The 21,533-nt window shown below is 39.9% G+C and overlaps 1 protein-coding gene across 2 annotated transcripts in view; it reads left to right on the plus strand.

The window, feature by feature from the left end:
* The window catches only part of MRC1 (mannose receptor C-type 1), a 97,952-nt gene that overhangs the window by 56,652 nt on the left and 19,767 nt on the right, over positions 1-21,533 (plus strand). For both annotated transcript variants that reach the window (XM_042991176.1, XM_007081268.3), the window contains 12 exons: positions 1,561-1,709; positions 3,838-4,037; positions 6,338-6,465; positions 6,984-7,071; positions 9,350-9,494; positions 11,072-11,113; positions 12,232-12,395; positions 13,674-13,741; positions 15,414-15,514; positions 16,466-16,608; positions 16,989-17,103; positions 20,955-21,121. In XM_042991176.1, the coding sequence (XP_042847110.1) occupies positions 1,561-1,709; positions 3,838-4,037; positions 6,338-6,465; positions 6,984-7,071; positions 9,350-9,494; positions 11,072-11,113; positions 12,232-12,395; positions 13,674-13,741; positions 15,414-15,514; positions 16,466-16,608; positions 16,989-17,103; positions 20,955-21,121 (1,510 nt within the window). The remainder of the gene's footprint in view (positions 1-1,560; positions 1,710-3,837; positions 4,038-6,337; positions 6,466-6,983; positions 7,072-9,349; positions 9,495-11,071; positions 11,114-12,231; positions 12,396-13,673; positions 13,742-15,413; positions 15,515-16,465; positions 16,609-16,988; positions 17,104-20,954; positions 21,122-21,533) is intronic.

A 21,533-nucleotide genomic window follows, 5' to 3' on the forward strand; every position in this document is an offset into this window, starting at 1 on the left:
TCACTGAATATTTTATTATTCCTTTACATTTTTCTGTTCATTTTCTTTTCTTTTCTTTGCTAGTTTTGCTAGACCGATAGGTCCAGAAAAATCACATGAATGTAGAGAATTTTATATAACTTTTGACCTCTAGAGTACCAAACATCTTTGAGGTTTTTGTTTTTATTTATTTTTCCCTTAATCTTCACAAAGCACTGGATTAGACACAGAAGAAACTTAAAGAATTTTCTTTTAATGTTTACTTATTTTTGAGAGGGAAAGAGAGAGAAACAGAGCATGAGAGGAGGAGGGGTAGAGAGAGGGGGAGACACAGAATCCAAAGCAGGCTCCAGGCTCCGAGCTGTCAGCACAGTGCCTGATGCAGGGCTCGAACTCACAAACCGTAAGGTCATGACCTGAGCCGAAGTGGGACGCTCAACCGACTGAGCCACTCAGGCGCCCCACGAAATTTAAAAATGTGCATTTGATTTGTTATAAAAAGGTCAAGACATGGTTTTAATACAATAAGTTTTATTCATTGCTTCTTAAGGCACACCTGATAAAAGGTAAAGAATGCTACTGTTCTGATCTTCACTGAGTGCACATTGATCCTGACTAATCAATTGATGAGTTGGTTTATTGATCTTTTGGTTTATTGGAGCAGAAATTTCCCTATATTTTAGGTTTGTTTTCCTTTGTATTGTCTACATTTCTATTCGGGAGCTCAGTAACTCTGTGCTTAAATTTTGTTTCTAGACTTTTGGGAGAAATTGGGTTTAGGACTTTAAACATTTTTTCTTTGTACAGTTGTGAGAATGAAATTATTCAATTGTGAGAAGTAAACATTCCGTTATCCTGGAAACTGTGAACACCACTTTTTTCACTTCTCTTTTGCTCCAAAGAAAAATTTTTGCCTACATTGCTGCCTCATTATTTAATGTTTTATCTGTTAAGATCAACTTTGGTTGCTTTACGAACCAAATTGGGTTATTGGATGATGCCAAAGAGATGAGATCCAAAGAAAACCTTTGGAAATTGTGATTCTTCTCCTACTTCTTTCTACAGATCGAATCTCTGCTTCTCCGTATTCCTCAATAGTTTTCTCTTCTGTTTCAGACCTGAGGGAAGAGAATAAAATTTGAGGGGTAATCCACACAGATTTTTCTGTCTGTGTCATCTTTGATAACGTTACGACCTCGGGATTTACTTACCCAAGAACTGTGTCGGGCATTTGAAATAGTTGGAAAGTGGACTACTTTTTAAAACAGTGTATCTGAGAATGCTGTAGTTTTCTCCTTTGCCTTTGCAGAATTCTCTTAGATTTTGAGGAGGGGCCGAGGGGCTGGTGAGGAGTGGACAGAAATGATTTGAGTATATTTGATTTTATTCACTCAGCTCCATGATAGTCCCCCCTCATTTCCTTAGTAGAAATTTGCATAATTTAAATGGCATATAACTTAAAACACAGTATGTTTGAAGTACCAACTAAATCATAGCTCACACATGTAATTGACATGCTTTTATTGTTGCTGTTTGGAAAAATTCACATTTCTAAATTTTAGTTATTTTTTTTCTTTTAAGATATGAACAAGCGTTTCTAACTAGTTTGGTTGGATTGAGGCCTGAAAGATATTTTTGGACAGGACTTTCAGATGTACAAAACAAAGGCACCTTTCAATGGACCATTGAGGAAAAGGTTCAGTTCACCCACTGGAATTCAGATATGCCAGGTATGAGCATTGCTTGGAGGTGAGGATTTCATTCACCCTACAAGTCCATGGGGCAAAGCCTATTAGCCCTCCATGTACCTTTCCAAATATACTACGTAGATTAGTTGTGCTTGCGACATTTTGTATTTCATTCTCTTTTGCTTTTTCTTTCTTTCTTAAAATTTTCTTAAAAAAAATTTTTTTTAACGTTTATTTATTTTTGAGACCAAGAGAGACAGAGCATGAACGGGGGAGGATCAGAGAGAGAGGGAGACATAGAATCTGAAACAGGCTCCAGGCTCTGAGTTGTCGGCGCAGAGCCCGACACAGGGCTCGAACTCACTGACCGTGAGATCATGACCTGAGCTGAAGTCAGACGCTTAACTGACTGAGCCACCCAGGCGCCCCTAAAATTTCTAATTAGTTCACAGTCGTGTAAGAAGACAGGGAAGGTAAAACCAGTAGTTGTCTGGTATTGCTCTGTTTGAAAAATATTTATGAAATCCTAAATAACCACAAACGTTCCAGACAGTTAACTTATGTTTGTAAACTTAAAACTATATTAAAGAGATTTAAAATTTGGCCTTGCAGAGATGAGTGGAAATATTAGTATGTTTCAGGGGCATGACGCCGCGCAGAAATGCCTCATGCCCAATGTTTTGTTGTATCTGGGCTAAACGCTAAAGCAAGACTGTTCGCTCAAGCACCTGGATTTACTACGTGGCTTAATAAATCCTGATCTTCAGAAGTTCTTTTAATTTGTATTCTCAAATTATTGACAAATAAGGAAAATAGGACAGTAATTTGGATAGTGTGATTCTTGGTGAGTTCTTGAATGTTCTGAAAACAATACGATTTCAGTTTATTTTTATTAAAAAAAACTTTTTTTTTTGTAATCTTCATTTATTTTTGAGAGAGAGAGTGCAAGTGGGGGAAGGAGCAGAGAGGGAGACACAGAATCCGAAGCAGGCTCCAGGCTCCGAGCTGTCAGTGCAGAGCCAGACGCGGGGCTCAAGCTCACGATTGGGAGATCATGACCTGAGCTGAACTCAGATGCTTAACTGACTGAGCTACCCAGGAGCCCCAACGATTTCAGTTTATTTTTAAATTAACTGGGCAGGAGAATAAGAGCTGACCATACACTTTTGTTGTTGTTGTTGTTGTTGTTGTTAAGTATCGGTCGGAGTGGTAATGGTAATTTTTACTTCTAGGCCCTACTCTTTAATTTTCCTCGTGTTGCTCCTTCAGCAGTGGGACCCTGAAAGCTTAATCCTGGAATGTCCCTAGGGAATAAAAATGGATGAAATCAGAGCCATAGGGAATCAGAGATCTTAGAGAAAATGTTTTGAAAAAGATGCGCCTCCCCAGAACTTTGAGATTTCTCTCTAGACGCTTAATGTCCGTTAAAAGAACAATAAGAGAACATCTCACTCCAGCAAAGACTCCTACTATTTTCAAAGTTCTTTAAAAATGAATTACTATTTGGAAATAATCACACCTGTAAAACAGATTTATAAAGCATTAAGCTGATTATAGTCCCCATTGTCTATGCTTTTTTTATCCTTGAAAGCTGGCACTCATCACTACTCTGTAAAGTAGGTGGTGATATTTGCCTAGTAAGATAAGGAAGCAAGTTCAAGGGTAGTTGAGTATTCAACGAATAACAAAAATCTCTAGCTCACTTGTGTCTCCCTTTGAAGTGTGTGATGAATTTCTGTCCTGAGAGACCTCCAAGGCCTGTGGGGCGGAGGAGGGGACTCTTACAAATGTTTTCTTAAAAAAAGAAAAAAAAAAAACCCATGAACCCCCTGTTTTTGCCATTATGGTACATTTTGTTCTACTAAAATTATTGTATCATTAAGTACCTATGTGGGGGGCACCCTGCCCGATGTTCGAAACACGAAATGCTATCAAAACCCTGACGTCTGAGCTCGTAATTCTGTTAGGGATTTTGACCACACAAATAAAAGGTCACCAACAGTTCAAAATAGTAGAAAGGAGTTGCCAAATGCGGCCGTAATTTCTCCTCTATATTTTCTCTTCACCTGAGGAGTATATGGCCCTGGGTGACCCTCGGGTTTGACCTGCGCGCGGGGCCGGCCGTCAGTAGCTCCTGCTAAGTGAATTTTCCTTTATGTATTGAATACAGGGCGAAAAGCAGGATGTGTCGCCATGAGAACTGGAGTTGCAGGGGGCTTGTGGGATGTTTTGAGATGCGAAGAGAAAGCAAAATTTGTGTGCAAACACTGGGCGGAGGGAGTGACTCGCCCGCCAGAGCCCACGACAACTCCCGAACCCAAATGTCCGGAGGAATGGGGCGCCAGCAGTAAAACGAGCTTGTGTTTCAAGGTGACTGTCATCCGCTAAGCTAAGAAAGAACGTGGACTGTGTTTCAGCCTCAAAAGTCACGCGAGGAATTAAAACGGAACCCCAAACCGCAGTGCTCAGGCTCTACCTGTAGAAAGTCTAATTCTCTGAATCCGGAAGGGGAGCTGGGCTTCTGTGTTTTCAAAAGCTCTCCTCGGGTACATGCTAATGACCGGTTGCATTTAGAGCTGCAAACACGACTCACAGCAGCTTTCTTCACGTGCTCTGCTTCGTCACCCTCCCACTGTCCCCCCCAGGCTGCCTTGCCCTTCTCTGAGCTTGCACTCTTCATGAAAATGTCTGTTTCCCCTCATGCTATCCCATCACGTCCCATTTTGCCCTGGTCTCAGAGCCCAAGCTCTTAGGTAATTGCACTGATAAATGAGTCTACATTAATGCCAAATGGTCATCTAGGAGGTGATGCTCCATCGTTGTGACTTAGCCCCCCCTCCCCCGGTTGTTATGCCCGATGGGCGATGAGAGCATTACTAAGTAGGGGCACGTGGCTGTTCAGTGTCCTTTAAATGAGGAGTTGATATCCTGCTCTCATTTTATTCCTTCCAAGTTCACACGGTCCATTTTCTCCTTATGCAGTCAAGTTGACCAAAACAAACAGACAAAAACCTCAGTGAATTATGCATTTGGGTCTTTTTTTTTTTTTTTTTTTTCACTCTTGGAAGTCATATCCTTTCTTGAGAAAGTTAGATTTGGTCACATACAGAAATGTGCCTTTCTACCCCTTAATGATATTGTTCTTTAGCGTCCCACTCCCAGGACCTCTTTTATTCAGACCCTTTGGTCGCATGTGGCCATGGTGTGCCTTGTAAGACAGTTAGGTAAGGCTGAGGGAAAACTTGAATTACTAATGTGTATCAGAATGAGGCTGTTTAGTCTTCTGTCACTCAAGGGGTGTGGGTAGTTGGGTTAGTCATTCCCACTACTGGCAGTGGAGATTGCTAAATACTTGTTCAGTCCTGATTAGCAGGTCAGGGCTAAATGCACAATTTACATAGAAGGGGATGCATTGGGCCAAGACAAGAGAGGATTTTGGAAATGGGTTAATTGAGGACTAATACAAAGCAAATCGGGTGTTCATTGTTGCATCTGGAAACTTTTGGTTTACTACACACAGGCCAGGCTCGTCCTATACACAGCCATTCACCTGGGGGTGGTAGGCTATGGAGATTTGTAGCAGGATTTTGCGAGAAGTGGCAGAGTTCTCCAGAGCTGGGAAGTGAATGAGGGTTCTGGTAGAGATGCTATCCTGGTGGATATTCAACACATTGAAATATGTGCTTCATTAGAAAATTATATAGTTTTAGAGGTGCTTACGTAGGTTTGTTTGGAAATATATAGACCGTCTTTGTACATATTAAGATGTGGGACGTATTAATAAAATTCAGGTGATAGTAAATTTATTTAAGAAAACGAAGTCTTATATCATAGTCTAGCAGGTTGCAGTGCCCACAGAGTCTTGGGAGTTAATGATGTGGAAGCTTGCTCAAGGCACTTTTGTCCAGAGAGCTCAAGTTAGGGTCAAGGTGAAGATTGCCTTGGGTTGCTTGGTGATGGCTGGGCAGCCCTAGTCCATTGGAAGCCAACCCCATTTCCCACAAGCCTGTAATGGTGGGGAGCATGACTCATGAGAAATAATGAAAATTATAAAAGTTGATGGATACAACGGACTCCTATACTATTTGCATACTGACAGGTATTTCTTAGTCTGGAATTCCATTTCACTGTAGCCCTCTGGATAATACAAGATATTCCCTAACTCATATAATCTATTAAAATTTAATGCAGCTGTAAGGAAAAAAAGACAAGGCCATTGTAAAAGACACCGGCAATGAAATATTGAGACTGTCAGGTGTTTGTTCAAGCTAGGCAGGATAGCAAACTATGCCACAATTTTTGTTTTTTGAAGTTTTCCTTCCTTACTTTTCCTGTATCAAAAGTGTTTTTTTTTTTCTTTCTCATTTCAATGCTACTTTTCCCATCTAACCAAATTAATTCTGCCAAACGCATCAAACTTCTAAGACTTTAATTTCTTCTGTGCTATGAAGTATTTTTATTTTCTAAGGTTTTCTCAACAAAACCACCCCACATGTTTTGTTACCCAAATACTTACTCCTACACTGATTTTCAACCAAGAGAATTACATTGTTTTATACCATAGCAGTGTCTTTCTATAAAATGAAATCTCATCAAAAGTAAATAATTATTTCTCTTGATTTGATAAGCTATGAAGTATAAAATAACTTCTGAAACTGTATCATCTTTAGCTGTTTGCAAAAGGAAAACACGAGAAGAAAACATGGTTTGAATCTCGAGATTTTTGTAAAGCTCTGGGTGGTGATCTAGCTAGTATCAATAATAAAGAGGAACAGCAAGCAATATGGCGATTGATAGCGTAAGTGTCTTTTGTATATAATATTCCTTTTACCTATTTGATGCTCTGATGTTGAGAAAAGTCTTACATTTCTGAAATTGTTGACTCATAATGCTACCTTGAATGGCTGTATTATATCCCAAATCCATAGGACCTTTTTTTTTATCTAGTTTCACTTACGAATGCTTTAATTTTATCGATATAAATCCTGTGATGAATTACTCTAGAAAAGTACAAGACATTCCATACATGTTATTAAGTGAATAAATGAATGACTTTCTTGCAGTGCTTTATAATGATATGTTCTCAAGTGGTGGCTCCTTTTGAGGATATTCACGGGCTGTACCAAAACACACAGTTGCATACTGCTTATAGTCATTGAATCTTTTTACCTGTGTACTAATTTAGGTTTCAAAGACAACTTTCAAATTTGATTAGCTCTCATATTTGTCTCATTAGGTAACCATAGAAATCTCGTTAAGTAACCAGACTTGTTTCATCCAATAGTATGAGCTCTCTTTATGTCTTGTAAATTGCAGGGCTACCGGGACGTACCATGAACTGTTTTGGTTGGGACTTACGTATGGAAGTCCTTCAGAGGGCTTTGTTTGGAGTGACGGTTCTCCTGTGAGTAATTTGATTTGATACATTGTTTTCTCACTTTATCATGTATTTATTTTGATGTTACCCTTTGGCTTAATCCAAGTTTTTGGTGAAACGTGCTTTTATGATAGCTAGTAACATTTTTCTATGCAAAAATAAATCCAATTCTAGGATCATTATTCTGCCCCTGCCCTAATTTAGTTCTGTTCACCCAAGGTATAAGCATAACTGGCTGGATTAAAAAAATTTTTAGAAAACTCATTTAGGTAGCTTGAATAAAATAATGCTTTCATTCTATCATGCAAAATTGGTGTGCAAGTAGTTAAACTTCTTAAAAGTTTGGTGTTTTTAAATTTTTATTTTATTTGTATTTTTTAGTGAGAGCATGGGTGGGGGAGAGGGGCAGGGGGAGAAAGACAGAGAATCTTAAGCAAGCTGAGCATGGAGCCTGATATGGGGTCTGATCTCACGACCCTGGGATTATGACCTGAGCCAGAGTCAAAAGTCAGACACTCAACCAACTGAGCCACCCAAGTGCCCCAGAAATCGAGTTTTAAACAAGTGTTGGTGAGGATGCAGAGAAAAAGGAACCCTTGTGCACTGTTGGTAGGAATGCAAACTGATACAGCCACTGTGGAAAACAGTATGGACGATCCTCAAAAAGCTAAAAATAGGGGTACCTGGGTGGCTCAGTCAGTTGAGTGTCAGACTTTGGCTCAGGTCATGATCTTGCATTTTTTGAGTTTGAGCCCCACATCAGGCTCCCTCCCGTCAGCACAGAGCCTGCTTTGGATTCTCTGTCCCCCTCTCTCTGCCCCCCGTGGCTTGTGCTCTCTCAAAAAATAAATATTTTTTAAGAAACTTAAAAATAGAACTACCATATAATTCAGTAATTGCACTACTGGATATTTAACCCCAAAACACAAAAACACTAATTCATAGGTGTGCCTGTACCCCTGTGTTTATTGCAGCATTATTTACAGTAGCTAAACTATGGAAGCAGCCCAAGTGCCCATCAACATTTATGTTTATTCAGCCATAAAATTCCAGAATATTATTCAGCCATAAAAACGAATGAAATCTTGCCCTCTGTAACAACATGAATGGAGCTAGAGAATATAATTCTGGCTGAAATAAGTCAGTTAGAGAAAGACAAATATCATATGATTTCATTCATATGTGGAATTCAAGAAACAAAACAAATGAGCAAAGGAAAAAAGAGAGAGGCAAATCAAGAAATGGACTCTTAACTATAGAGAACAAACTGATGGTTTCTAGAGGGGAGGGAGGTGGGTGAAATAGGTGAAGGGGATTAAGAGTGCACTGAATAATGTATAGAATTGTTGAGTCACTATATTGTATACCCGAAACAAATATAACACTGTATGTTAACTATACTGGAATTAAAATTTAAAACTTCATATAAAAAGTTGAGTGTTTTATAGCTTCTTATAGAGCAAGAGATCTGGAAACAATTTTTGAGAATCCATTAATAACCATTGGGCCTTGTCAGCCTTCCCCATTCCTAAGAATGGGGAAGTGTGAGGCTGTGACACGTGTTGGCAGTATTTAGTGGTCTGGTCATCCAAGGAAGTGATTTTGTGTAATTTCAGTTCTACCTCCTCTTATAACCCATCAGCAACTTTTCAAGGCACTTGAGTAAGGTGATTTTTTGACAGCTCCACTGACACTTGGATTTCATATTGATATTTCTGGAAAATGCTTAGCCTAAAACTCTGTTGGGTATGATTCTACACTGAAACCTGCAAGGGGTTCTACACCCAGCCCTCCATTTATTTCCACTGTTCTTTTAGGCAGAGTTATGTAGCTTTGTTAACGGCATTTCATAAGTCTTTTTCTCTTATTATAAAAACTAATTATATTTCTCTATCCTACCTGTAAAGAGAAAGTTTCCAACGTCACACTGAAATATTACCACTTAAGAATGGGTTAGAGATTTAGGAACACCCAATACTGACAAGTGGAGCTTTTTTGCTGTTTTTTTTCTATATAGAAATCCCACTTTCAAGGCCCTGGATCCATTCTATCTATAAGACCAAAGAAAATGTTATAATAATAGCATATTCTATTCAGCTTTGAAAGTTTCCATGTAGTGAAAGCTATTTCTTTCCAATCCATTTTCATAAACCTTGCTTTCAAAACAAAGCTATTGCAAAAAAAGTGGATGGATTAAAAAATGTTAATATACCTTCCCTTTCTTTTGTTTAGATAAATGATTGTCAATGGCCTGATTTAAATGACTTACGTAATTAATGATTGCGATGTAATGTTTCTGACATAGGTTTCATATGAAAATTGGGCTTATGGAGAACCTAATAATTATCAAAATGTTGAATACTGTGGTGAGTTGAAAGGTGACTCTGGTATGTCCTGGAATGATATTAACTGTGAACATCTTAACAACTGGATTTGCCAGATACAAAAAGGTATGGTAACCTGTCCTCTATTCTGTCTCACACTGGAGAACTAACCTCCTGATATCCTAGCGTTTTCCTTTTATTAGCAGAACCAAACAGACAAAATAACCAAATAAGGGAACTGGCAGGGGCCATCATTTCACAGGATAAGAATGAAGTCACTGAGCACAGATAAATGTTCCAAAGGAACAGAAGATCAAAAGGCCACCCGGGAATCCTGGATGACAGTCACGTCCTCTAAAATATTTCCCACGAGCTGTGATTCTGGCTCAGGTTCTACAGGGGTGGGAGTGGGTGGGCGTTCTACTCTGTAAGTAGAGTAATGCGCATGCTGTTTCTTCTTTGGTATATTCACCCTCTGACCTATGTTAGCCATCCAGTAGGTAAAAGTTTCCCAACGTCTGAATATTCTAAATGTTGATTTCTTAAATAAATATTCAACACAAAGAACAAACACCATTTTGAGGCCCTGATGCTATTATAGCCACTATGTTTATGATTGTCAAAAAGTATCAGTGCATACTTTAAGTCATGATCTGGGACTCAGAAAGTTCCACATATCCAAGTCAGGCATTGAGGTCAGAGGATCCAGGTTCTTCTGTTAAGATAAAGGAACAAACAGACCTTCCCTTGAACCACAATATACATAATCTTCCTCATTTTAAAACAGTTTGTGGAACCACATTGCCCTCTGCTGTTGGAGAACCTCGGCTACTGTCCCAACTCCACTGCTAGAGACCCTGGGTTGCTTTCGTGCTGTCTGCTTGTTTTCCTCACTCCTGCATAGATGAGTGCTTTCAAAGTTTTCAGAGTAGAGGAATAAAGAGTGGCCAGTTTTTCTTTAGAAGTCTCCTAGCTACCAATGACTACGTAAGTTTCCTTACATGTTATTAGTAACTCTGTTCTTCCAGATGTTAACTACATTAAGCCAAAAGCTGGGTAACCTGATTCCTTTTATCAGATTCCAACAAAGTCCAGATATATCATTAACTCCTTGGAAAGAAAAATATTTCATTTAACTTTTAGGATAAGATACATTTAATAAACATAATATTCTTTGGGAAAAAAAACATTTTATAAGTAAATAGTGTATCTTTAATGGTTCCAAATAATGAAATTTTAAGTAAGTCCACAGCTCATTATAAGATGTGTAACTGTCACCCTAACATTTATTAAGTATCTTCTACATACCAATAATGCACATAATTTATTCTACCTCTTTACACATACTACTAACTCCTTTTAGCAGTTGACAGAGTTGAAGGTAGGCAATTTAAACCCCAGTTTGGTTTGAAACTAGGTTTTCTGATTCTAAAACTCCGTGTTCCTTTCTTCCCTTTTGATGACACTATTTGTTGGGTCTGAAAAGTGTCTTCCAATTTCTAGTAGCTATTACTGTACTAATTCTCTTAGGCTTCATTCTCCTCCTCTACAACATGCTAGGGCAATTGAGGAGTAGAAGAGAGGGAGAGAAGGAAGAGCTACATTTTAAACTGTTTTGACCCACAAAAATAGGAAAATTAGAAGGAGATATGATTGAGGAAGTTCACGCACACTTTATAATCTGGTTTTCTTTTGTTTTCCAGGACAAACACCAAAACCTGAGCCAACACCAGCTCCTCAAGACAGTAGGTGTTTCCTTATTTCGTGATCTCCACACTGATAGCCTTTTTTGGTCTTTCCTTTCCTTTCCTTCACCCAGGAAGAACAGAGTTCTTAATATCTCTGAGAACCTTGTGGGAGTATGGATCCTTTCCTCCAGACAAATGCTCATAGGCACAAAAGCAAAGTATTTTAATATGCTGGCTCAAGGGCTCTTGAATCCAACCCAAGGGCCCAGGTTTTCTCTTTGGTACTCTATTAGTTCCTCAGGGCTGCTGTAACAAATTACCACAAAGTTGGTGGCTTCAAGCAAAGTACATTTATTCCCCCTTACAGGTCTGGAGGTCAGAAACAGGAGCTCAGTTTCACTGGGCCAAAATTGGCAAGGCCATGCTTCCTCCCATGGTTCTAGGGGAGAATCTGATTCCTTGTCTTTACCAACTTCTAGAACGGCATGCCTCGAAGTTAGATTGTGTCCCCCCTCCTGCACCCTGAAAAACCAGCAATGTAGCAATCTTGCTTCTTTTGTCACATGGCTTTCTTCTTCTGTAGTCAGATCTCCCTCTTTAAGGATACTTGAGATTACATTAGGGCCCACCCAGATAATCTAGGATAATGGCTCCATCTCAAGACCCTGAATTTAATCATGATCAACCATGATTTTAATCAAGATTTTTCACTTCTTTGGGTAGATTTGTTCCTAGGTATTTTATGTGTTTTGGTGCAACTGTAAATGGGATCGATTCCTTGATTTCTCTTTCTGTTGCTTCATTATTGGTGTATAAGAATGCAACTGATTTCTCACAGCTTTCACTTATTGAACTCAGAACATCATAGGTCCAGGTATGTAAGTTGTTTGCTATGTGATCCCTTTGATGAAAGTAGCCCTGGGAGTTCTTTTACCCAATGATGATACATAGGACTTAATGGAGAAGATAGAGTTCCAGATCTGGTGCAGAGTGGATCTCTGCACTTAGGTAATTCAGTCTGTGTTGGGCATAAATATCCTGCTTATTCTGGGCTCTCAGACTTGCTGATACCTCTGACAAAGCTACTCTGCCCTTTTTACTTTGGTGCAGCACACGTACGAGATTCTTGAATTTGTCGAGGGAAAATTCATCACCCTTTTCCGTTCCTTTTTCAGATCCGCCAGTCACCGAAGATGGGTGGGTTATCTACAAAGACTACCAGTATTACTTTAGCAAAGAAAAGGAGACCATGGACAACGCCCGAGCATTTTGCAGGAGGAACTTCGGTGATCTTGTTTCTATTCAGAGTGAAAGTAAAAAGAAGTTTCTATGGAAATATGTAAGAATACGATTAATTTCAGAATGAAACAGTGACGTGTGATAAGCAAAGATAATATCCACTACTGGTACCCTGTGGTGCAATTTCAAATGAGGGGCTAAATTTCAAGTTTCTCAGGTCAGGGGAAGACATGAATGCCAGAGGAGAGGTGGGTGGTGGCCATAACAGAAATGAATGACCTCATAAAAATAAGTTGAATATAATGAAAGAATAAAAAATCGTTTGCTTACAAAGCTATTCCAGTGTAGTCTGACCTATCTTTATCTTTGTGGATATATTTTGGTTTGAACTTTTTAGGACATTTCCTAATATTGCACAAATAAATATATATGTGGACAAAGTCTTTCCTTAGATGCAAAGTACCACATGGTTACTTTGTTTTAAAGAATATCTCCAACAACCTAATTACTATAGGCATTTGCTATTGCAGAAAATGACTGAAGGTATTTGCTTTATAAATTCAGGTTCATATATAGTATGCATATTTTTCTTTTTCTTTTTAAAAAAAATTTTTTAATGTTTATTCATGTTTGAATGACAGAGAGACACAGAGCACAAGCAGGGGTGGGGCAGAGAGAGAGGGAGGGGGACACAGAATCTGAAGCAGGCTCTAGGCTCTGAGCTGTCAGCACAGAGCCCGATGTGGGGCTCAAACCCATGAACTGCGAGATCATGACCTGAGCCAAAGTTGGACGCTCAACTGACTGAGCCACCCAGGCACCCCTTTCTTTTTTCTTTTTTTTTTAAAAAGTTAATTTAAGGGATGCCTGGGTGGTTCATTTGGTGTCCAACTTTGGCTAGTGTCATGATCTCACAGTTCATGGGTTCGAGCCCCATGCTGGGCCCTGTGCTGACAACTCAGAGCCTGGAGCCTGCTTTGGATTCTGTGTCTCCCTCTTTCTCTGCCCCTCCCTCCCCTGCTCATGCTCTGTCTCTCTGTCTCTTAAAAAGAAATAAACATTAAAAAAATTTTTTTAAGTGAAAAAAAAACTAGAAAAGTTTATTGAAGTAATCTCTACCCCCAATTTGGGGTGCAAACTCAGGACCCCAAGATCAAGAGTCAGTCACATGCTCTTCTGGCTGAGGCAGCCAAGTGCCCCAATATTTTTCTTCTATTTCTATGAAAAACATAACTTTGAATATACCACAAAATTTCTGCATGAATCCCTCCTTAGAAAGCAACCCAAATGGGCTGCCTCATTACTAAGTAGGTTTTGTTTAAGAATTTTCTTATTACGTAAGTATGGATTGAACTATATGTCAACTTCCATCTTTTAGGTAAACAGGAATGATGCACAACCAGCATATTTTATTGGCTTATTGATCAGCTTGGATAAAAAGTTTATGTAAGTACATCAAAATAAAGACAACTTTGCTTCAGAGGAGGATCTGATAAACATCTCACAGTTATTTTGAGACTTCGGCTTTGCTGAACGCATTTTTAAAAATCCTGCTGAGTAGGTGATGGGCTGAAGAGGGCATATTTTGGGTGAGCACCGGGTGTTGTATGGAAACCAATTTGACAATAAATTTCGTATATTAAAAAAAATAAAAAATAAAGATGTATATATATCTATAAAAAAAATCCTGCTGAGCTCTCAATCTAAAAAGCGTCTTAAAAAGAAAGCAAAAGAATTTCTTAAAATCCAGTTAAATATTTTGAGCATCATAATTCTCAAGTAAACAATCCAAAGTCTGATTTAATCTTGCAAAACTCCACCTATTTTTGTTTTAGGATGTCATCCCATGTTAGTAAGTCACCTGCTAAGGAGATACATGCTGCGTATATGAATACCGACTTTACCGTTAAAATTATGATTCCCACTTGGACCATCCGTGGTGCACAGAATTAAACCGCCCTTCTATGTCGCCCCACTCACTGCTTTAACAGCCCTACTTTGAAATACCCTTTCAACTGCATGAAATGCTTTCGTTTCAAAGGAATGACTGTACTGTTTTCCATTAGATACAGGGGCCAGGAAAAGCTCCGAGAGGGAGGAAATTAGCACATTTTTGGGGTTTCTTTCCTTGTTCATGAATACACATGTTCTCCTAAGTTTGAAGAACAGATATGTCTTCCTGGCTCGTGTGCAGACGTGTTAGCCACATATGTTCCGCTTGACCCTTATTGCCATTTTTGAGTAAATAGAGACCCAAATTCACACTCCTTAATTTTAAAGATCAGAAATGTTTGATGCTTCTTTGGACAAGCCCCCGTTTTTGTTTTATTTATTTATTTTTTTACATTTATTTATATTTTGAGAGACATAGATAGAGCACAAGTGGGAGAGGGGCAGAGAGAAAAGGAGACACAGAATCAGAAGCAGGCTCCAGGCTCCAAGCTGTCAGCACAGAGCCCGATGCAGGGCTCGAACTCACAAACTGTGAGATCATGACCTGAGCCGAAGTCGGACGCTTAACCGACTGAGCCACCCAGGTGCCCCTGGACAAGCATCCGTTTTAATCATCTCTAAAATGAGAGGGTCGGATTCGATGATCTTTTGCTCTCTTCCCAGCTAACAGTCTCTGAATTTCTGTAATTTATATAAAATAAGCATTGGCCTGCATACCCTGGGAGAAACCTAGAATAAACACAAAAATCACAGAATGGGCCTTACCGAGAAAGTCTCAATGCTCCGTCTCTCTCTATGGGTGGTTTTCTTTTGTGGGAATCCTGTCTAATCAGCACTGCGAGAGATGTTTGCTTCTGGCTGCTTCCAGAGCAACTGGGATCTCCATTTCCTCTCTCGCTTCAAGACTAAAGGTAGCTTCTTCCAGCGAGGGAAAAGAAGACAGACTATCCAAAGCCCTGGGTTGCCGCAGAGGAGCACAATGGCCCGGGAATCACCGGCTCCTCAGAGTTTTTCCGCTAGTCTTTCTAGAATCCTCTCTTCTGTTTGCTTCCAATCCTGTGCTCTGTGCATCTTCACTGACTCAGGTGTTCCCTCACGCTAGGCTGTAACCAATTATCCCGATGTTTGGATTATTATTGCTAAGGGCCTGATTTTTCTCTTTCAGTTGGATGGACGGAAGCAAAGTGGATTATGTGTCTTGGGCCACAGGTGAACCGAATTTTGCAAACGACGATGAAAATTGTGTGACCATGTATTCAAATTCAGGTAGACAACATAAACACCGTCTTGAATCTGCCCCATGGTGCGATGTGTCTTTTGCTACATCCCTAGCCTAAAAGTAGCAAGTTGTGCCCTTACGTCAGGCAAGAAAAGCAGAAGAAATACTTTAAGTCTCAGCGGCGTAACTGTTAGTTGGCTTAGTTGGCGAGGAGAATGTTGGCTTAGTTGGCGAGGAGAATGTGTGCTTCCCATGTGCTCTAATAAAGGACACTATCTTGTCACTTATTTTAGGAAACGTTTTTTTTTTTTTTTATGTTTTGATTTGAGCAGAATATCCAGAGGGTTTTTCTGTCTCCATTATCTCTCTCCACATCTTTGTCTGTAAAATGAGAATAGTGACCAGAACTTGTGTGTTGTTGAGAGAATTAAAGATAGGATATTTCTAAACCACTAAACAAATGCTTGGTGTCTATAAATTTAGATACGATTAGATTATTATCTTTAGCTGTTAATGGCTGTTTAGATAATGTATCTGCAACATCAAGTTTATTCTGGGCTCGTAGGAAGCTCTCCATAAAGTTGAACTATTATCGGGACGCCTGAGTGGCTCAGTCATTTAAGTGTGTGACTCTTGATTTTGGCACAGGTCATGATCCCACGGTTGTGGGATCAAGCCCCACATCAGGCTCCATGCTGAGCGGGTAGCCTGCTTAAGATTCTTTGTCTCTCTTTCTCCCTCTGCCCCTCTCTCCTGCTTGTGCTCTCTCTCTCTAAAATAAAACAACAAAATAAAATAAAATAAAGCCGAACTATTGTTAGTTTAAGTGAAAGAACAAAAGGGTACGGCATAGATCTTTCTAGTTACTTGTGTAAAAATGGTGTTGTAATCTAAGCCATTTCTGAGAATCCTTACAAAGCATAAGGCATTTTATTTAAAAAAGAGTGTTTTTAAATGCAAATATGTAAATCTAATTTAGCTATTTTGTCCTCTGCCAGGGTTTTGGAATGACATTAATTGTGGTTATCCAAATGCCTTCATTTGCCAGCGGCACAACAGCAGCATCAATGCCACGGTCATTCCTACCGTGCCTGCAGTCCCAGGAGGTTGTAAGGAAGGCTGGAATTTTTACAATAACAAGGTACTAAAACAATTAGCGGTAACCTTGGCATCGATCGATGTGGAGAGTGACAGTGCAAACTTTTCAGCTGAAAGTTAACTTCCGCTTACCTAGTCCCTTGAGAAAATTTTAGGCAAGAATAGATGAAGGTTCCTGTGTCAAATTCCCTGTGGAAATTGAGAGTATACTTGAAGGATCCAGATAGATGTGCCCTTTGTTACAAGGAAGAAAAAACACTTTGCAAAGGAAGTCCGTGGGTGATGAAACTAACTTAACCTTCTGGATCTCTGTTGGGTGATGAGAAAATTTATATTTAGCGTCGATCTGCATGAATAATTTAAATTTCTTTAGGGCAAACACTATTATCTTGACTTAGTCCCTATTTTTGTCTTCCCTCCAAGTGTTTCAAAATCTTTGGATTTGTTGAAGAAGAAAGAAAAAATTGGCAAGAGGCACGAAAAGCTTGCATAGGATTTGGGGGAAATCTGGTATCGATCCGCAATGACAAAGAACAAGGTATGCAGACCATTGTACAATCAGTGATGCGCTTCAATATGTAACCTTTTCCTGCTGATGATAGTAAATGATATTTTGGTTTTTGACGAGGCAGGGGAGAAAACCCAAACACATATGGAGAACTATTTTTCAGTTGTAGGGAGCCTGCTGGGCATTTAACATAGAAAGTCCCTTTTGGGGCACCTGGGTGGCTCAGTCGGTTGAACCTCTGACTCTTGATTTTAGCTCAGGTCGTGATCCCAGCGTTGTGGGGTTGAGACCTGGATCAGGCTGCACACTAACCATGGAGCCTGCTTAAGACTCTCTTTCTTTCTCTCTTCCTCTGCCCCTCTCCCCTGCTCTCATGCATGCTCTCTCTCTCTCTCTCAAATTAAAAACAAAAGAAGTCCCTTTTCATTGTTAATGACAACTCTGTGAAGTAGGTTATCATCAGCCCGTTTGTGATTGGTGTTCAGGCAGTCTGCTGGTAAGCAGGAGGGTTGGGAATCAAACTGGCTATTCCCACTTAGACGCTATTCTTTTTCCACCAAGCCAGTTTGTTCCCCAAAGAGCCAAAGTAGAGAGTAGTTCTAGGAGTGAAATGGAAAATTGTTAAAATTAACTCCTAGAGAGTTCACTCCTAGAACTAGTCTCTACTTTCACTCCTAGAACTACCCCTAGAGCAGTAAATGGAAATTATAATGTTTTTTTATTGATGTTTATTTACTTATTTATTTATTTAAAAAAATTTTTTTAAGGTTTGTTCATTTTTCAGAGACAGAGAGAGAGGGAGACAGAATCCAAAACAGGCTCCAGGCTCCGAGCTGTCAGCACAGAGCCCGATGTGGGGCCTGAACCCACAGACAGTGAGATCATGACTTGAGCTGAAGTAGGACGCCTAACCTACTGAGCCACCCAGGCGCCCCAACGTTTATTTATTTTTGAGACAGAGAGAGACAGAGTGCGGGCAGGGGAGGGGCAGAGAGAGGGAGACACAGAGTCTGAAGCAGGCTCCGGGCCTGTCTGAATTCAGATTCTGTCTCCCTCTCTCTCTGCTCCTCCCCTGCTCACGCTCTGTCTCTCTGTCTCTGAAAAATGAATAAACCTTAAAAAAATTTTTTAAATAAATAAATAAGTAAATAAGCATCAATAAAAAACATTTTAAAATGCCCTAAAACTAATTTTTAGATATGAACTTTGAACAAATTGAGAAAAAATTTTTAATAAAACATAAGGATAAACAACTGCTTTGAAGAACAATGAAAGGAAAAACGCATCATATCCATAGAGCGGATTGTTAAAACTTATTGTATTGTTGACAAGAGAAAGACACTTGACTACTTTTGCATGGTCTCTTCATGGCCACCTTACCTGAAATAGATAGTAAGTTAAATAAGTGAGCCACCACTTTAAGGAGGATACTGGCCACTGACAGGCCAGCCAGATGAAGAAACCAAATGGCTGGAGAATTTGGAAGCCACCGCAGGCAGCAAGTGAGCCATGTTTGAAAGACCTTCATCTTTCACAGCCTGAAAAAGACAGGATATGGACGCGTGTGCTTCTGGAAGGAAGATTTAACACCAATGAATGGCAATTATAAAGAAATAGGCCTAGGCTCAAAATTGGGAGGCCATTCTAAGAATTAGAATGGATTAGGGGCGTCTGGGTGGCTTCGTCGGTTGAGTGTCAGACTTTGGCCTGGGTCATGATCTCAAGGTTCGCGGGTTCGAGCCCCACATTGGGCACACTGCTTCGGATCCTCTGTCCCTCCCCTGCTTGCTCTGTCTCTCAAAAATAAATGAACATTAAAAAAAAAAAGGAACTAATTAAATGGGCTGCTTTGTGAATTCTCTAAAGGACTGTGAAAATGCTTACATTGGAAAGTTCTTATTTGGATCCTATAGACTCTAGCATATAGTGTACATATTGACTGGTACATGGCATGAAAGATGTTTAATAAATGTTTGTATGAATGAATTTCTGTGGGTTGTTAAGGGGGAGATGAGGCACTAGATAATTTCTAAGTTCCCTCTTGGTTCTGAAATCCTTTGACTTCCAAAATCATGGTACATCTCAGAAAATATAAGAAAGAAGAAAGACACAGGAACCCAAATGGCACTCTCTCAAATGTTTACCTTATTCCATAAAGGCTGCCGTGTGCTCTCTTGGAACATATTATCATATTATACGATAAATCAACCAGGGTTTCGCTGAGAACCTTTGTCAAGTGCAGCAACTTTCCAGACACGGAAAGAAAAGGGTCAAACCATAGCACACAATAAAAACATTTTAAGAATATAATATTCATATTTCTCTAACTGGCCTACCACATTTTGGGCTTAGCTACCCGGCGGAGAAACACAATAATTGACTTCTTCTCTTAACCACAAAGTGCTGATTCCTGGCATAACAGAATTAGAACCTGGGTAATAGAGATGTGCAGAAGGAAACAATTTTCAGATAAAATAACATTATTCCTGGCAAAGCAAGCACACGTTGTTGAATTCTTATTTGTGGTTGTTGGCAGAAAAAGAAGTGAGGGCTAAAACACTGGCAGGTAGTTAGTTCTTTTCCACATTATTTCAAGTTGGGGTTGGGAAAGGTTATGATCTTGTTTAGGAAATAAAATAAAACCAAAGTAAATACCTTGCCATGCTCTCTTCTCTCTCTGAAAAATGTTGGAAGAAAAAAAATTTTTTTTTTTTTTTACCTTTAGTTGAGAAATAAGCAAAAATCTCTGAGCTGAGTACTCACTGCCTCTGCTACTCGGCAGAATAACCATGGAGTAGTAGCCCTTCCATGGAATTATTTGTTCATGAATAAACAGATCGTTGTGTCTCTTTGGGCTTCTATTTTGCATTTTTTAGTAAAACCCCAGTGCACAGTCAGTCAGTATCCTCTTTGCATTCAGGAGTCGTGTTCGAGCGTAAGGGTGTGGAAATTGTTCTGGAGAGTCGGTGTTCATCCACCTGGGCAACCACGACTCCTGGCTGGGGAGGTTGCTAGCTGTGGAAGGTGGCCGCGCGGTGTGGGAGGCGTGAGGAAGGGCAAGTGGACAGGGGTTGGGGCACCTGTGCCTTTCAGCCTTTTCCAGCTTCTGAATATTTGCCCCCATCCTCTCTCACTGCCACAGAATTGGCAAAGAAGCAAAAGGCCACATTTGTTCTTCGTTCTCTGAATTGTTCTAGATCTTCTCTCCTAATGACATGAGTGCTTAGCATCCAGTTACCCCCCTGGGTCCAAGCACACTTAGCGGATGGCCCCTGACCCCTAGCAGTTGCTGCCCAGAAGCAGTTTCAATTGGGTAGCTCTTTGGGCTCGGCAACCCAAAGTAGCGAGAATTTGACAGCCTAACGCTTCTCGTTTTGACAAGTAGTTTTCATTTTCAGAAATTTTCTGGATTAAGAGCTCTCTTTGCCCCCTAGTTATTATAATTAGATCATCTTATTTAAAAAAATCACGACACCCGATAACTCATAAGATGACTATGTATGAATTAGAAACAATACCTCTTCCTGCAGAAGGCAGGCAGTCACCCCCAGATCAGGGTGTATGAAATGGAAAGCAGTGCATGCGATGGGCTTGAGCCACCCTTTCCTCACTGCCATTGGGCGGCGCACAGACCGGACAGCTATCTGCCCTGGCCCGGAGAAGAACCTAGACCCGTATGACGCAAAACTTGCCAAAGTACAAAACTGAAATGATAAAGTGATTTTAAGGTTAGACTGTGTTTGTTTTCATGGTAAGTACTTTTAAATAATAAAGATGTTAATCATGGATTCAGTATTTTAAAATTCTGTATTTTGAATACTTTCCATATGTTGAGTATTTTCCCCCAGGTTTTAAAGTATCTTGTGCAACTTTTCTTTCAGCATTTCTCACCTATCACATGAAGGACTCCAAGTTTAATGCCTGGACTGGGCTGAATGATGTGAATTCAGAGCACACGTTCCTGTGGACGGATGGTCGAGGAGTTCATTATACAAACTGGGGGAAAGGTTACCCTGGTGGGAGAAGGAGCAGTCTGTCCTACGAAGATGTAAATATCCGTTTCAGGTCACCTCTCCGTATACCGTCAGCCTGCTTCATCATATTAGTGATGAGTCTTCTTTGACAGTCTATCAGAGTTCTCCCTGATCTGGTTCATTCTTGCAGTTTTTAAGTGTTTCAGACTGAGCCAGCCTTGAGAGAAGGAGTATAAATTCAATTCAGAACTCTTCAGCTCGTGGGGCAGCTGGTGGGGATCCCAAGGGATGGCCAAGCCGGCTCCACTCTGGGTCTCTGTTGTAGTCATGATGTGCACTTGAGCCCAGAGTTATCAACTTTATTTGTACCAGCTGCTTGTAAATTCTTTTTAAAAATTTTTTTTTAACGTTTATTTATTTTTGAGACAGAGAGAGATAGAGCATGAACGGGGGAGGGTCAGAGAGAGAGGGAGACACAGAATCCGA

Source organism: Panthera tigris, chromosome B4 (assembly GCF_018350195.1).
Source record: "Panthera tigris isolate Pti1 chromosome B4, P.tigris_Pti1_mat1.1, whole genome shotgun sequence".
NCBI classification, from domain to species: domain Eukaryota; kingdom Metazoa; phylum Chordata; class Mammalia; order Carnivora; family Felidae; genus Panthera; species Panthera tigris.